Raw genomic sequence first — 17,781 nt, forward strand, 5'->3', positions numbered from 1 at the left:
TTTCGTCTTCTGTGATTATTTCTAGCATTGATACTAAACTTAACACACCAAATGTATTACCACGGCGTGGCGCTCTACAGTTCCCCACTTTGACAAGGAGATGGCGCAGTTACATTTGCAACAGGTATGTCGCAGGCTCGCAGCTTAAAAAACAGGTACACTAAAACAGGTGCTATTAGATGCTATAGAAGACCGGTGCTACGACTATATGCACATTTCAAATAGATGTGAGGGAGTGTAGTTCATATTGGTAATATACAATTTCCAACAACAACGACAGCCTATTAAATAGTGTGCTAAACCACCTCAAATGTAACGATGTGCGCAGTATTGCACATTCAAACAAATATTCGTTGTACATGACAAGTTTCGTTTCATGTCCTTTGGCTACGTGTTACGTGGCATCTATGTCTTATTGTGCCAATTTACGTATGGATGTATGATCGCGTTATGTACGGTCAAACCTTTGGCAGATCAGAAACAGGATATTACGTAAATCAGTAAAAAAGTGTGTTCATGTCACGTTGTTGTTTATCTATTCGTCTACTTGTCCAGGAGATGGCACCAAAAATGACCTGTGGCGTCGGTTCAATGTATCAAAGATGAGCCATAACACTTCAACCAAGCCTACCTGTTTAAAGAACAAGCATGTGTAACATTCATTATCCGATTAAGTTAAAAATAAGTGATTTGATTTGCTAATGCACAGTAAAGGCAACACGGCAAAACGAAATTCGACCATAGGGTACTTTTTATAAAGTTCCACTAGAGGGCAGCAAGACCCTTCATACCCAAAGTTGAGCAAGACTCCATATTAAAGTCCTGAAAGTAGTTTTTCTCATCTTAAAAGATGATTCCATGTAATATTTAAACACTGCATATGCATGCAAGACAGCAAATTAGTAAATGCCCTGAAATGATACCAAAGAATAATTGCAATTTCAATTTGCAGTTTACTTCATCAAACCATTTCTTTGAGTTTCTCATTCAGAGTATCACATACTATATACAGGTAATCTGACAGAACTAAAATAATACCACCTAGACCTGCAGCAGAGAGCTGAAATGAGGATTGGGGCTGGACATGAATGGACTGTTTGAGAATGAAACGAGCAGTATTAGAGAAATAATATGAATTCATGAAATGAGAGGATAGGGTTGTGTTTGTTTTACAGTAGCCTATGTGGCTGCTCAAACAGCGGCCACTCAGCTCCCATGACAACCAATACAGTTGGATTATGAACTTCATCTGCAAAACCTGTTGGCGTCTGTATGAGTTCTTCTGTTCTACGTGTATCCAGTAGGGAGAGTAAAGCCTTGCCACTGCTCCAGGGGGTTGCTGTGAATCACCTCACCACTTTATGATGGAGGCTCATTATATTTTAGATTGAGGAAAAATGCTTTTGAAAGACTTCAGATAAGTGGGATGTACGCTCTAAACTGTACACTTGCATTGCCATTGTAGATATTTACCATGGAATGGGAACCAATGTTTTTGTTGATGTTGTTCTAGTGTGGTTTATTCTGAGTTCACATTGAGATTAATTTGCAATAAGACATGTACACATTCAAAATGTCCACGGAGGCATGCAAGGGTAAGAGGTAGGGGAGTTCAGCGCAGAGGCAACACGCCAATAGAGTCTTCCACCATCTCAAACAGGAAGTGATGCGGTCCGCTCCGCCTGGCAACCTCACTCGCCGTCTCTCCTCCGCTGCTGACAATCCACGGCTGCAGATGGCGCTGCGAGAGCAGGAGCTCAAGCGTGTGGGCGGAGTCTGCAGGTGATCGGCTGGTGTGGGAGGCGGCCAGGTGCAGTGGTGTGAGCCCGCCATTGGTCTGGCTGTTAAGCTCTGCCCCTCTATGCAAAAGAAGGGTTGCCACAGCTACGCGGGCCCAGCGACAAGCACTATGGAGTGCCGTCCATCCATCGACCGTGCGGAGGTCAATGTCCGCTCCCGCTACCAGTAATGTGGGCACCATGGCAACATGACCTCCATACGACGCACGGTGTAACGGGGTGTACCCATCTGTGTCTCTGCAGTGCACCAGTGAAGGGTCATCTGACAGCAACCTCTGGACTGTCGTCAGCTGACAGAGAGAAAAAGAGAGAGCAGTACGAGTAAGGACAATTGTTTCATTTTTTTTGTTTTTGTTCAATAGTAGGGTTTCACCTTGTTGAATAGAACTGATAAAAGGACACAATGAGACCAGCATCTCACAACATCACAGATTAACTTCAGTAAAGCACTGTAAAGTTTAGAGTAATAACAAGAACTGATCATTCTTAATATGCTGAAACCATAAGGTCCCAGGCCAACCGCTAGGCAATTATGTCCTAGCGCTAGCCCTGGTAATAAAAGGGTTACATTATTATCATGGTAAGACTTAATATGTATATTACAAAATAATATATAATAATCTGTGGCAAAAGTGCCTACGGTAGGTCCACACTAACAAAACAATAACTCAAGACCCATTATTAACAGTTATCTGAATTGAATTTCCTTCAGGATTCATAGAGAATAGAATCATAAAAAACCTGCTATGTCTTGAATAATCTCCGCTCTTACTGTGTGTTACACTAGGCTGAATCAGATTTCTGGTCTAATTGACTAGATGAATCGATTTCTAGCACTTAAGGGGTCTGTGTGTGTTTATTTGCATAAGATCATGACCAGCACAGGTGTCTTTTGTGCGTGTGAACTACTGAACTCACACGGTCATTTTCCGCCGCCCATAGTATGAGATCCTGTGGTCTCCCCTTCAGCCTCTCCTCTCTCTGGATGTACCACTCCTCATTGTGCTCCCCCTCTTCCTCCTCCTCCTCCTCCTCCTCCTCATCTTCCTCCTCCCCCTCCTTTCCTGGCCACAGGCTATGGCCTCCACGGGGAATGAGGTGCCCATGCGTCTTCAAAAGCTCCAGCTGGTTGAAACCATCTGGGAACTCCATTGTCCTGCAAGTTGACTAATTGTCCATTTTCATAATGGCAGAATGAGTGAGTGTTGATACATCAAAACTTCACCTGCCTGTGAAGATGGCTTTTCCTTCAGCTAGTACCCCATTGGTGTTTCCATGACACATTAAGGACTCATTTTAGAAGCCTTACCATGTGTTAAAAGGGTCCTTAATGTGGTCATGTAAACACCATTGGGGTATTAGCTGAAAGAAAAGTAATATTCACAAGAAGAAACTGTGAAGAAAATGTCCTGAGTACGTTAATTGTTGTATTTGCTTATTCATACTCGCAACAAAAGCTTAATAATTATTTTGAGTAAGATCAGTAATGCAGCTTCATTGCAACACTATGATCAACAAGACCCATGTGAGTACAAAATAGCCCGATATTAACTCAGAAAAACCATTAAGCTGGCAAAGAGACAGTACAGAGAGAAAGTGGAGTCTTATTACACAATATCCAACACCAGAGACATGTGGAGTGGTTTGAAGACCATCACAGATTATAAAGGAAAGAGCCATCAAGCAGAGGTCTCTGTTTCTCTTGCAGAAGAGCTAAACACTTTTTATGCTGGATTTGAGTCTCACACCAGGTCAGAGGTACTGCTGGAGCAACACAGCTGCCCTCTCCAGGTATCTGACTGATGTGTGCAAGTCATTCAGGAGAGTGAATGTGCATAAAGCTCCAGGACCTGACAACATCCCTGGCCATGTTCTCAAGGCCTGTGCTCCTGATCTGGCAGAGGTGTTCACTGACATCTTTAACCTCTCTCTGTCCCAGTCTGTCGTCCCCAATAGCTTCAAGAGGGCCACCATCATCCCAGTCCCTAAGAAACCATCTGTGAGCTGTCTCAATGATTACGGCCCTGTCTCAATGATTACGGCCCTGTGGCACTCACTTCTGTTGTGATGAAGTTATTTGAGAGGTTAGTTAAAGACCACATTACATCCTGCCTGTCACATGTATTGGACCCATTTCAGTTTTGCATACAGGCCGAACAGGTCTACAGATGATGCTGTAGCTTTGGCCTTGAACACTGCTCTCTTTCACCTGGATCAGAACGACACATACGTGCGGATGCTCTTCATCGACTTCAGCTCCGCCTTCAACACCATAGTACCATCCAGGCTCATCATGAAACTACAGGACCTGAACATCAGTCCCTCCATGTGCAGCTGGATATTGAACTTCCTGACAGACAGGCCACAGGCAGTGTGGCTAGGTAACATCACCTCAACCAGTCTAACACTCAGCACTGGTGCCCCACAGGGTTGTGTGTTAAGCCCACTGTTGTACTCCCTGTTCACCAATGATTGTGCAGCCACTAAGAGCTCCAACACCATCATTAAGTTGGCTGATGACACCACCATTATCGGCTGCATCAAGAATGGTGATGAGTCTGCCTACAGAGCAGAGGTGGCAACAATGATATCTTGGTGCCAGGATAACAGCCTGCTGCTTAATGTAGCAAAAACCAAGGAGTTGATAGTGGACTACAGGCAGCTGCAGGGAGAACATGCACCCATTCACATTAGGGTCACAGCTGTGGAGAGAGTCAAAAGTTTCAGATTTCTTGGTATCAACATCAGCGAGGATCTGAGCTGGACACACCATATTGGTGTGGTTACAGGGACAGCGAAACAGAGGCTTTTTTTTCTGCGGCAACTGCAGAAATTTGGCATGGACTGCACTATACTGACCCATTTCTACCGCTGCACCATTGAGAGCATACTGACTGGTGGCATCACAACATGGTTTGGCAACAGCACTGCCCAGGACAGGAAGACACTACAAAGAGTGGTCAAATGTGCACAGCGTATTACAAGGACCGCTTTACCATCCATTCAGGACCTTTACAGCAAGCGCTGCAGGAGAAAGGCCAAGCGGAAAAATTCTGACCCTAGTCATCCCTGCCAGTCTTTTCTCCCTCCTGCCTTGTGGAAGGCGACACAAGAGCATAAGGTCCCGTACTAGCAGATACAGTTTTAACTCAAATGCCAACAGGATGCTGAACTGTCCTTAAATATCTTTTTGCACTAAAATTTTTCTTATTTTTTTCAACCCTTTTCTCCATTCTTCAGTATTTGTTTTGTATTCTCTAAGTTGAACGGACATTGAGCACAAATAATTTCATTACTGATAAATGCGGTTTTTTAAAGTATATGATAATAAACTTGAACTTGAACCGGCTTAACTAAACAATACATAGTCCACAGTAGCTAGTACCAGCTAACTAGCACGTTATTTTATAACAACAAAAAATTCAGTACATGTGATTTGCTGCTTAGGACTGGTATTATGTCCCTACAGACAGTAGGCTACTGGTTTTCAAACAGCAGCAGTTGTTAGGTAGCATTTGAAAATCGCCATTAAAATGTTTGTGATTGTGTGACGAATCTGGTGAAAGAGGTACTAGTAGGCACCAACTCCTGATGCTGTTACTAGGTAAACACAATGTACGGAAACCAGTTAGTTTGAAAACCAGTAGGGATATAACACCGGCTCGCTGGTGGACGATTTTAAATTGACTGTAAAAGCACTTACATTTTAAGTTAAAAGCATACAAGCAAGCAACCTCAACACAATAGTTTGCAAAATAAGTGGGGCATCAACATCTTACCTGGCTAGCTAGCTCCAGTTAGTTGCCTCGTGTGGTTTGGTATCTATTACTGTAGTACTGTATAAAGCTGGATAGCAGTAAAATACATGGTTATTCAACAATTATCTACACATCTACAATACGTTGATGGTACATTTCTTTTTCAGAAACACGAGACGCGAACTGCCCATAGAGTTAATGGAACTGCCAAGAAGAAGCTTCTTCTTTAGTTGATAAGGGAGATTGCAACCAATATTTAAAAGGTGCATCATCGCCACCTACTGTTCGAGAGTGTGACGAGATTCATCGTTTTAGTCATTAGTATGGTACCCCCTACTCGTTTTAGTGGCGATTAAATAAGTGCATATTTATTATTTATGCATATGCTAGTCTACAACATAGCCTACACTTGTTGCTGCTCATTTACAAAATAATAAAGTGAAAGTGTCGATTGAGATGGTTCTCTTCTAATTTGCATTGGTGCAAGAAGGTGTATGTTGTGGTTAACATGTTGGTCTTTGTGATAAACAATAAATAAAAATATGTCTTCAGTAACCTGACAACCTCGCTGGGATGTAGCCTACCTAGTAATCATGACAATTCGTTTTTAAGTGGCATGTGAGTCGTGACACTGAAAATATATATATATATATATATATATATTTTAAAATAGTTCTAGAGCATGATTCACAGCACTTTGAAATGATTGTAACGCAAGTAGGTCATGCCCGGAACATCTTGTTACAACAACGGACAAAACCTAAGATGAATTTGAACTTGGAAGATAATCTTAGCCTATGCATACTGCTCCAAATTCCTTCAGGGTGTAAGCCTGTCTGTCATTTCTATGGTGACACCAATGGGGTCAAAGTCCACTGAGCAGCCAAGTCAGTAAAGGCTGTATTGTTGGAGAAAATGTCAAATATGATATGGGTCCTTGGTGTTCCAATGTCACGCCTGGGCCCATTCTTAACCTATCAGCTCAGTGAGTTTTATTGATCTCTAGAAAGCTCCCTTTTTGTGACACTTTCATTTGAGGTGTTGAAGTGGTGGATTGCCTTACTCTAAAACTGGTTGTTCCCATCCTTGATTGTGATTGGCTATCTCGCGTTCCATGCCGTTGTAAAATACAGCATAACCTTACAGGTTGTCCTCATAACATTCTTTAACATTCCATATTACTGCGCATCGAATATTTAAGATAAAAAAACACGGCAAAGGTGTCCATCTGGCTGTTGCGTGGCAACGATTTATGTAGGAACTATACTTTGTAGTGGCGGAAGAATGACGGTTTATTATTAAACTATTTTGTCTGTCATTGTTTTAATTTATGAAACCTTATCAAATATTTGTAGTAGCCTAACAGTTTTAGAAAAGCAATAAGCCCCGCAAGTCCATGTTTTGCGCTGGTTTTAGAACAGATAAGGGGGTTATCGGCACTCCGCTTCGCGTCTGCCTAACAACTCCCCTTACCTGTTCTAAAATCAGCGCAAAACACGGCCTCTTGGGGCTTATTGCTTAAATAACTATAGCCTACTGTATCATTTCTATTTGTCAGTTCTTTATTTCAACAATGGAAGTCAGTCACATATTCCATGTCTTTCACGACATTTGTTTTTTCTGTTTTCTAGGCATATTGAATATGCTCTTCTGATCAACTTGCTGCAACCAAAGGAGTTAATAATAATGATAATTATGAATCTTCTTTATAGTCAAGGTCTTCATGGTCAAGGCAATCTCAGGGCTACAGGTTTTAAAAGAAAAACATTCAAGCCCTATAACTATTGATAAATAATCTGTCAGTCTCTGGCATTCTCTGGGTCTTTCTTAAGTGCATCAAAACAAATGTAGGCCTACCCACAGAGAAAATGGCAAGTGACTCATCTTACCTCAGCCTCCTCAGCAAACATTCAAGAAAAGCTCACCGACCCACATGAACACACATACACACACACAAACTTGATTAAAATGTTCTGTGATACATAATGTGACCTTTTATATGGTGTTTTATTGGTGATTAAGGATCCTTCATTTACATCTCAAAACAACAAGTCAAATTCCATGCAGGTGTCTGCACCCAATCAAGGTTTTTGAAACCCATATAATTATAAATCACATAGGGAACATAAAGAGCTGCTCATGACAAAATACTTGTGTATGTGAATAAATATGCAATCTTTATTATTCTGTGTAGGATAGGCCTACTTGCGTAGTGTTTAATTGTGGGTGGTGCAAGGTTGAATGTCTGCTATATGTACGGTAGACACATGTCGCCTCTATTTCTGGTTTGCACATATTTCTTGTTCCTTACACTTAATGTAACGAAAGTACAATGAATATAAATTTAGATTTATTCAGTTTCAACTTCTACACAATTACGATTATTAGGCCTATTCAAATTCGAACTTCTTATGTTCCGCCAAAACACGAGGCTTCTTGTTTTTTTAAAGGGCTTATGACTCAATTATTTTTCAGTTTCAGAAGCGTCCCAGGAGTGGCTCCCTGATCTGCTTCGCTAAAGGACTGGACTTTTAAGTTTATTAGGGTAGGTAATATTGCTGAGCACTGTTTAATCATATTAGATTAAACACATGTTCACATCCTAATAGCAACCAATAAATCTAAAGGTTAATGAAATAAATCCGATATCTGTGGGCGTTGCAGGACTGTAGTAAACACGACCAATCACTAAGGTTGGACCGACACTAATGATTGGATGGCATTCAGACCGAATACTGATTGCACTACTTTTTTTGTCGGTCTACTATCAAAGAATATAAGCGCAGATTTCAATGTTTGACAGAGCGCCTTCTGTCCAGTGTTGCCGAGGGGGTGTTGGGGTGCCAGTTAACATGATTTGCGGCTGTCATTAGCACTGGAGAGGTGGCAAGAGAACACCATTTGCTAAGAAATTGAAGATTTAACCCATATGCAACTACAAATAATAATTCAGACAGATAAATTAGCATAGGCTACGTTTCCTCCCCCCCCCCCCCTCTCCATTGCATCGTTCATGCATTCCATTTAAAAAGTCCGGCAAGTATAATAAAAAAAATGTACTAGGCAATGGCAACTCGAGCTTCACTGTGTCTAGAATGTTCTTGTTGTTTGTTGATCTCGCGAACTCGCCAATACAGCTCCTCTTCTGAAATGCTGTGGAGGACAGAACAAAACCTAATCGGAGCCCGCGCCGCAGACGCGCCCGGTGTAATATCTGTATTATGTGGCGTCAGACATCAGCGCCCGGTGTAATATGTGTATTATGTGGCGTCAGACATCAGATAGGACGCGCAGGGTGGAGGGGAGTGCATGGTCGTTTAAAACACACACCGGGATGCATTGTATTTCCTTCGCCTTACATTGTTGCAGATGCGTGCAAGGAGGTATCCGTTCAGACGTCCCATGTTTATCATCACAATTTCTCCTACCACCGCTGACATGAGAAGTTGGTGCCTTTGGCTATCCCTCGCCTATATGGCTGCCACAAGCCTTAACGGGTCAGGGGCGCACGAGCTCAACAACCCCGCATTTATCAGGGGTATTTCATCGGACACCGAACTGCTAAACATATCAGGTCAGAAGGTGCTTAACCGTTCCAGTTTTTTTACGCTAGACTTAGATGAGGGGACCCTCGCAGACTGGCGCTCCATGGCTGGAAAGAAGCGCTACGGAGGAGAGTCGCAGAACGGGAAAGTGAAAGCTTTGCTGGTTTTCGCTTACTCTTTTATAATTGTCATTTCACTTTTCGGGAATACTCTTGTATGCCATGTGGTGTTCAAGAACAAACGCATGCACTCCGCTACTAGCCTATTCATTGTTAACCTGGCGGTGGCAGACATTCTCATCACGCTTCTCAACACACCGTTTACCCTGGTAAGAACAGAAGGCAACCACCTGTTTCTCAAAACATATATGCCTACGCCAAAAATGTGTAGAATTTGTATTCCAGATCTCGTACTATTAAATACGCACTATCGGTTAAAGTCAATAGTCTTCTTTAAATTGGTTTGGCAGGAATCTACTCTATCCACAAGTTTGTGCACATTCACACGCTACACACAGCAGCAATTTAATATCATTTCTAGGAACGCGCAGGTAGTAGTGCTTATAATTTCTTACTGCTCTTTTCCGCAGGTTCGGTTTGTTAACAGCAGTTGGGTGTTTGGAAAAGGCATGTGCCACATCAGCCGCTTCGTGCAATATTGCTCCCTGCACGTGTCCACGCTGACTCTCACCGCTATTGCGCTCGACAGGAGGCAGGTAAATGTACGGGTTGGTTCAGTTAAAGCTGTAAATGTAAAACTCATGGTTTAATATAATATTATAAGCTATTTAATACTGGCCCGCAAGCTGACAGCTGAAATTAATTTAAAAAATGTAGCCTATGATTCACACAAAAGAGGTTGTGAAGCTGGACTGAATCATAAAAACAAAGCTAAGTGCTTAAATACAATGTGGCAGAATACGTTTCAACGTTGTGAAGCAATGAAGAAATAGTAGAATTTCAAGAGGCAGTGTGGAAGCTGAACTGCCTCAACAAACATAAGAGCTTTAATAGCCTACAATGCGGGAGAAGCTGAAAGCTGAACTGTCAAACAGAAGAAGTAGGCTAGCTAGTCGTACCAAGAGAATTATAGTGTTAACAGCTGAAATTATAGTTGGGATTGTAATATCAGTAGCAGATGTAGCCTATTGAGTGCGTTTAGTAGCGTTAATGAAAAAAGTTAAATAAAGATTCAAAGAACAATACTTGGAATGCTGAAGCAGCATTCCAACAATAATATGTATATGTGCGAGAACAAAGGTTGTGCTCTTGCCGAAGGCAAGCACACCCAAATATTTAATAATATTATATTTCTGTCAAAAAATGTAAGCAGGGGCCGGCAGGAATTTTGGCCCCATGGAATAAATAAATAAATAATTGGGATCATTTCTATTAGTTTTTCTATTTTGGGCGGCCCCTGTCAGTCAGGGGCCATTGGAATTGTCCTAACTTTTCCCCCCTATACGGCGCCCCTGAATGTAGGCCTATGCATACGCAAGGTACCATACCAACAGAAATAGTGGGTCTGTTAAAAATTGTAAAAGGAATAATCCCATTGAAATTGACCATCTTAGATTATTTCTGGCCCTTATGATTAGTAGTTGTATAGACTGTAGGTACGGTTCATGGAACACTTGCAATTGTGGAGAATGTATTCTATAAAAGTGTGTCAATACAAATGTGGTCACACATTTACTTTGAATAGTCTTAAACCCCCACTGGTCAAAGCTGACGTAGTGATGTGTATTTGTCTAGGTGATCCTGCACCCTCTCAGGCCCCGCATGTCTCCAGCTCGTGGGGGCGTTTGTGTGTCTCTCATCTGGATTTTGGCCATATGCTTCTCCATGCCTCACGCCATCTACCAGAAACTCCTGACCTTTGTGTATAGGTACACACAGCTTACCTTTCTACACACCCTACAGTACCTCTCCCCCTCAGTTACACTCTTTCTCTCTCACACACACACAATCAATCAATCTGTTTTAAATTCCTTTTTTGTTGATCCTTCACACTCCAGTACCTCTCTTTTTCTCAAATTTTCTTTCTTTGGCACCCTGTATGTTTCACTGTTACACTCTTAGAGCCTGTACCCTATCTGAAAATTCAGCTTTTTGAGTTCAGTTGGGTGATTTTTTTAATGGTGTCTAAGGTTGGTAGGTGGCCCATTTTGTTGTCACCACCAACTATTGTTGTTGTTGTGATTGTTGTTTACCTCCCCTTGCCCTCAAGGCACCACTTAACTTGTTGTTTATGAGATACCAAATTGTATTCACTCTCACACCTTGCTACCTACTTTTCCTTCTCCCAATCATACCCCTGATGATGGCCACTGGCCCGTGCTTGCCTCCTACCATTCTTGTTTCCAATACATCCCACTGCTTAGCAAGGAGGAAGAACGGAGCCTGTGTGTGCCAGACTTCCCAGAGCCCTCAGATGTCTACTGGCAGTGTATCGACCTGCTTACCTTCATCCTCCTCTACGTCCTCCCTCTTCTAATCATCACTGCTGCCTACTCCACCGTGGCCCGCCGCCTGTGGCGCCGCAATGCCATTGGGGACACCACCACATCCCAATATGCCGCCCAGAGACGAAAACGCCGCCGCACACTGGCCATGCTGCTGGTGGTGGTGGGCGTGTTTGCCATCTGCTGGTTCCCCCTCAACTGTTACGTTGTGCTCCTGTCCAGCCAGGCCATTCGCTCATCCAACGCCTTGTACTTTTGCTTTCATTGGTTGGCTATGAGCTCCACGTGTTACAATCCATTCATTTACTGCTGCCTGAACCCAGCCTTCCGCAAGGAACTGAGGCTGTTACTGGGCATGTGCAGGTTGAGACTGAGGGCCAGAGAGGTGGGAGTGGGACCAGAGCAGGGGGCTCTGCCCTCCTGCACGCCTTGTCATAGGGCCGCGTGGCCGGAGAGCCATGCATCTTTACAACCCAACCAAGCCTTGTCCCAGAGAAGCCATACATCCCAACGGAACCACATCCCTTCCCGACAGAGCCATGAGTCCCCTAATAAACCAAATGCCCTCAAAGATAGGTACCTCCTTTTCTGCACAAGCCATGTGCAAAGAGGTAAAACAGACATTCATTCAGTGGAACCAATAGTGGCTGTCAGCTAGTGGCACAACGGATCACAAAAGTCATGGTTGGGAAACATACCATATAGAGTGGGATAATATCTTGGATTAGCAAGAAAAAAATTTGATATACAGTATATAGTTTTGTTTTCAATTCAAGGATGCGGGAGGCTTTTCAAGTTCTTCCCCTCCTACATGGTAATGGCTGTCATTATGCTTGTTTCTTCTTAGCTTTTTGTTATGCAAGCATCCCAGATTGATTGTTTGAGCGTGCCTCATTCACGTGAATCCATAAAAAGCAACTGGTCGCACACTGGATGCAACTTTTGCAAATTCGAATTTGTCAATCAAATTAATCCAGGTGGCCACACCCATCTGCCAGAGGAAATAAAACATGAGCTGGAAGATTTGTCTGGTTATAGATTTGTCAGGCTATATTGATTGTAGAATTGAACCAGGAACCACTTTGAATCTAATATTAATGGGGATCCACATACCAGGTGGCGATCAAGCTCATTTTGTGAAATCCTCATCTTTTCTTTTAAAGGGAGCTGCTGCAGGTGCTTCGTTGAGAAGGCCCTGGGTGCCTTCACACGAAGGCACCAAATTTCAAAGAACGTTAGATAAATGGGGAGATAATGAGACATCTACCACTAGAAGACAGGCATGTCGAAGCACATGTGATAGTTCTGAATCAACTCCTGAGTGCCAGTAATAATGATAGAGAGAGAAGGCCTTCAAATGGGAGAATCTATTACTGCTGATTTAAATCAGGCACAGTGGAAAAATCTTTTTTCAGAGTCGGTTAGCAGGTGTTATTCTTGGGTTGCACCAATCAACTTTATATTCCAGCATCTTTTTATATATGTGTTTTTTTGGATGTTTAAGATGTTTGAGTGATAATGACAGATAATATGTTGTTGGTGGTACAGTATATGTGGCTTATTGGTTTTCCTTTCAAAATGTGTAATGAAGCAAAGCGTAGTTCTTCATATATGTTGAGGTAGATCTAATTCCAAAAGTTGTTTTTGTCTGTTTCTGCTATTTGAATGCATGGGAGAGGGTAGTAAATCAGTGGTTTTTAAAGATTTTTTGTGATTTGCGATTGTGAGGTGATTATACATAATTTTAGTTACAGGGCTCTTTTATTACTGTGAAGTGGATTGGATTTGATTTGGATATTACCAACAGCTATCAGAACTGAACTTTCGATGCCACTGTCAAGAACCTTGTTTATTAATCAGTGAGGAGTCAGATGGCAGAGCGGTTATGGAACCAAGCTAGTAATCTGAAAGTTGCTTGATCGAGGTTGCTTTCCGGCTGTGCCAAATGAAGTTGTGTCCTTGGGCAAGGCACTTCACCCTACTTGCCTTGGGGGGAATGTCCCTGTACTTACTGTAAGTCGCTCTGGATAAGAGCATTTGCTAAGTGAGTAAATGTTATTGTTATCAAAATTTGTGACAAAATGATGCCAATTCTGCTTGTGGTTGAGGTTACATCTGAGACTGGTTTCCTGGTTCAGTTTCTTTTATTCTGCTGAACCTTACAGCAGGTTGGCTTAGATTGTGCAGCCACCTGTGAAATAGGGCTAGAGATAGGACTGTGAAATGGATGAAATAGAGAAATAAGATCAGAACAGGAACTCACTGACTTTCTGCTGTGCTTGGAGATCATTGCCTTAACTCATGCACTTTCCATTGAATGCACTTCTACATTCTGAAATATAATGTTGTAAATGGTTTGCACAGTATGTGTATGTATGTTATGTAATGTGTTGACTACTGTTTTGTGTTGGCTGGTACGTGTACGTGAGCACAGTCCACATATGTCCATTAAGTGTATTCATTTTAGGTTAAGTTCCTATTCAGATGTGGTTGTTTCAGAATGCTTATTTATTTTGGCTAATTGTTAATGTGTTCTTTCATGGCTATTGAATACACCAATGGTCATGAGTTATGTGTGTGTATTATGTGTGTTCATAGGCGATTTTACTGTGGGTGCATTTGGATCCCCTACTATTGGGATGAAAACATTATTAAATGTTTTAATTAATGTAAAAACCTGATGAAATGTTAAAAAAATAAATAAAGTGATGTCAAAGTGGTATGTTCTATCATGATTTGTTGTACTATAATGATTCATTTAACATTTTAAGATCTAGTATTAATTTTGAGCATGTTTTTGTAAGCAAAAAAAACAGTACCCCCTTTGCACCCCCAGTTTTAAAACCTAGAATTGCCTTTGTGTGTGTTTGTGCTCAAATACTAACACCTGTGCTGTTTATTTGTGAGCTTGTATCGTGGCAGCTGCTGGCAAGATTAATACTTTTTCAGAAGGCATTTCAGATGTTGCTTTCCAACTCCAGTTATGAAAGTTGAGAAAACGATACAGTGGTGCCTCCTACACCTACAGTCCGGTGCGCCGTGTATTTTGTTTTGTGGTTGTCAAGGGCATGATATATTGTAGTACAGTAACGATGACTGAATTTAAACTACTTTTGGTGAACAAGAGAAAATGCATTCTTGTTTTTTTAGTCCTTTTTTCTCTCTCCATGTGACAGACTTGAAACACTCAGTCACTTGATGAATATTCATTAAACATTAAGAAATAACATTTAGAATGATTTTCTTTTGTGTGGTTACATTTTTAACAGTCACCCCAGGGCCGTAGCCATGGAGTCAACATTGGAGGGGACTAATATTTTTTTAATGTTAATTTCGGACAGCGTGGGTGGTTGCCTGTCGTAGCACATTTATATTTTTATATCAATATATTGGGGGGGACATTTTGACCAGATTTGAATATTAGGGGGGATGTGTCCCCCCCCCCAATATGTGTTATGGTTACGGCCATAATGACTTACCCATTGTATTATGCCTTTCAGCAATTGATTCCAAGAGAGACAGAGAAAGAGAAAGGCTCTTTCTCTGTGAGAATAATTGGAGCATTGAGCTCCAATTCACATAATAAAAAACATTTTCTACAGAAGAAGCTGTGCCATAGAAGTGCTTTCACACCTATACTCCAGGGAAATGGCTTCTCTGGCACCCAGAGAGGTTGACCTCCTAGATCTGACAGTTGACCATTACGACTGCCCCCAACACCATAGTATAATAGGAAGTTACTGTGCTTGAAATTCAAAATACATTGACTGTATTTATTAATTTAGCAGACAGTTTTATCCTATGTGATGCACAAATAGGGGACATTGTAAGTGCAGTAGATAATCAAGGACTAGAAGGGCACAGTTCTAATTGGAAAACACACACACACTCCAACATGCACCTGCCACCAACCCCACCTCTTTCTTCACCACCCCTCTCTCCTGCACTGTCATTACCATGGTTACACTCACAAACACATAGACACACGGTCTTCAGGGTCGCCATCCTTTGCTACCTTCTTCCCTACTTGTTCATTCCACTCACCCTCTCTCCTGTTCTTACTGAGTTGTTTTCTTTCTTTTTTTGCTCGCTTTATCGTTTCTGATATCCACGCATCATATTCTTTCATCATTATTACATATTCATCGAAATGATGACCACTTTCCTAGATGAGTCAGAGAACATTGCACACTTTTCAGTACATTATTCACTGCGTATTTCTTTTTTAATCTAATGTTTTCAAAGAGCGATTGCCTGCGCCGTGTCATTTATAAATGTATTCATGAGCATCTTTGTCTCTGCCAGCATACACCTGAAACCGTAAGCAAATGGTTGCTTGTACGTTTAATGATTATAATTTCAGATTATTTTAATTTCAGATTTAAAAAAGCCGCACAGAAGGCACTATTTGGCACTACTTGCTTTGATATCATTCCCAAAAATATTAATATGTCCTTACTAAATACCCAGGCACAAAAGGCTACAGTGAACATTCATGCTCAACCTTTACTGTAATTCCTCCGTGGTTGGAGCTGGATCTGTACACATGCAGGCACAGTGCCACACATTATGAATGACACATGATAGAGGAATGTAAGAGTGAGAGCTTGTATGTAGCAGAACAGTGAGAACAAGAAAGGGAGCCGAGGAAACTAGCATCTGAAATAGATTATCTACTGTCCATGTAAAAGACAGAGCAAGCCAGATGCTGAACCTGACAATAGGAGAAGAGTAGTGCTATATCCTATCATTCATCATCCCTATGAAACTCAACATAATGCCTCATCACTTAAACCTGAGCTGGCATCTAGCTAAACATAGCTGACATTGCTAAAATTGTTTACCCCTTGGCAACAACTTCACACTGCATTTTTTTTTGCATTATTTTGTGGGTATAATTTCCAGAGAATTCATGAATGTGAATTTTAACTGCATCTCAGAGGGCGTTGTGACAATTATGTGTTCCACACAAGAAAAACCCCTCCACCTTCGGTATGCACTTAACAACAACTGCTGTTCAGCACTATTGTCAAACAATACAACAACCTTATTGTTCACATTTAACAGGACACACAAGGATATTAATAAAAAAGATTGTACATTTGTCAAAGCACTGAATTTTTGTGTACGCGTTTCCTATATAAACAAAATGATTACTGAATAGGTTACAGTGTAAAAGTAAGGGAACTGACACAGCGGGAGTACTTCTTATAGAATAAGCTCATCATATCAAAATATAAATCATACATTCATGAACCAGCACTTTTCACACACATAGACTGGATTGATCCTGAGTCCTTTGATACCGCATTACAACCTATGGAGCTGTCTGTTGTACAACAGAAGCTAAAATAGCTTACTTGAGAACAGTTGCTAATGCTGGAAAGTCAGTGGCATCGGCACGTATTTTGTAATAAAACAACGTTTGAGCTTCAATTTCCACAATTTCTCCCCAGAGAGACAAAATGTCACCATTATCATAGCAATTGGAAGACAGTTATTTACTGAAGGACCAAAGACGGGATATAAAGCCATGGATGAAAAGTAATCAAAAGTGTGAAAATCAGATTTTTCAACTACATTATAGAAGGATAGAGTGTGTTTGTTACAATCGAGGATTAGTCATCTGTAGTACTAACAGAGACTGTTGCTTTAGGATAAGTATTGACCTGGAAACCATTCCCTTTGCAATACGAGAGAAGCCAGAAGACATTTCGAGGTGTTAAATAAAAATAATAAATTAATTAGTTCAGTGTGTGAGACCTCCTGAGACCTGTTAAAATTATATCCTAGTCGTGTTACCTTTCACATCAATATCTGTCTAGGTAAGTTCTGCTGCTGGCTGCATAGTCTTTGCAGTGAATCTAGGGACACGAGGCCAATAATATTGGATAGACTTAAGCCTTGATAAGGCTGGTATATATGTACGCCTACATTTAGTCATTTGATTAAATATGATATACAGTATATACAGTGTATAGGATTCAACCTTGTACCAATGTTTATTGCTTTCACCATACATCCCAATTGCTTTATGTTACTAGAAAACCCTGCCATACCCATACCCTAAATGTTTCAGTCCCGCACAACCCATTTTAGTAGAACCAAACAGCAACACAAAGTTACTGTGCATTGGAGTTTGAAGCACATAAGCTGTCTCAGCTCAAATATCTCAGTAATATGTGGATACATGTCTCATACACTTGATCACAAAG

At 41.3% G+C, this 17,781-nt stretch overlaps 2 protein-coding genes across 2 annotated transcripts; one reads left to right on the forward strand and one right to left on the reverse strand.

Annotated features, from left to right (window-relative positions):
• Nucleotides 1-1,492: 1,492 nt before the first annotated feature.
• On the reverse strand, nucleotides 1,493-5,826 carry ankrd49 (ankyrin repeat domain 49). Its single transcript, XM_084686214.1, has 3 exons — nucleotides 5,579-5,826; nucleotides 2,718-2,966; nucleotides 1,493-2,089 (listed from the first exon to the last, which is right to left on the reverse strand). Exons 2-3 carry the CDS (start codon nucleotides 2,949-2,951, stop codon nucleotides 1,613-1,615), a joined length of 711 nt encoding a protein of 236 aa, XP_084542340.1. The 5' UTR covers nucleotides 2,952-2,966; nucleotides 5,579-5,826; the 3' UTR covers nucleotides 1,493-1,612.
• Nucleotides 5,827-8,926: 3,100 nt separating this feature from the next.
• Nucleotides 8,927-12,375, forward strand: LOC146236493 (G-protein coupled receptor 83-like). Its single transcript, XM_084686210.1, has 4 exons — nucleotides 8,927-9,430; nucleotides 9,692-9,817; nucleotides 10,857-10,990; nucleotides 11,486-12,375. The coding sequence occupies exons 1-4, from the start codon at nucleotides 8,927-8,929 to the stop codon at nucleotides 12,222-12,224; spliced, it is 1,503 nt and encodes a 500-aa protein (XP_084542336.1). The 3' UTR covers nucleotides 12,225-12,375.
• The last annotated feature ends 5,406 nt before the right edge of the window (nucleotides 12,376-17,781 follow it).

The sequence above is a fragment of the Hypomesus nipponensis genome, chromosome 22 (genome assembly GCF_054491055.1).
Source record: "Hypomesus nipponensis isolate SF chromosome 22, ASM5449105v1, whole genome shotgun sequence".
NCBI classification, from domain to species: domain Eukaryota; kingdom Metazoa; phylum Chordata; class Actinopteri; order Osmeriformes; family Osmeridae; genus Hypomesus; species Hypomesus nipponensis.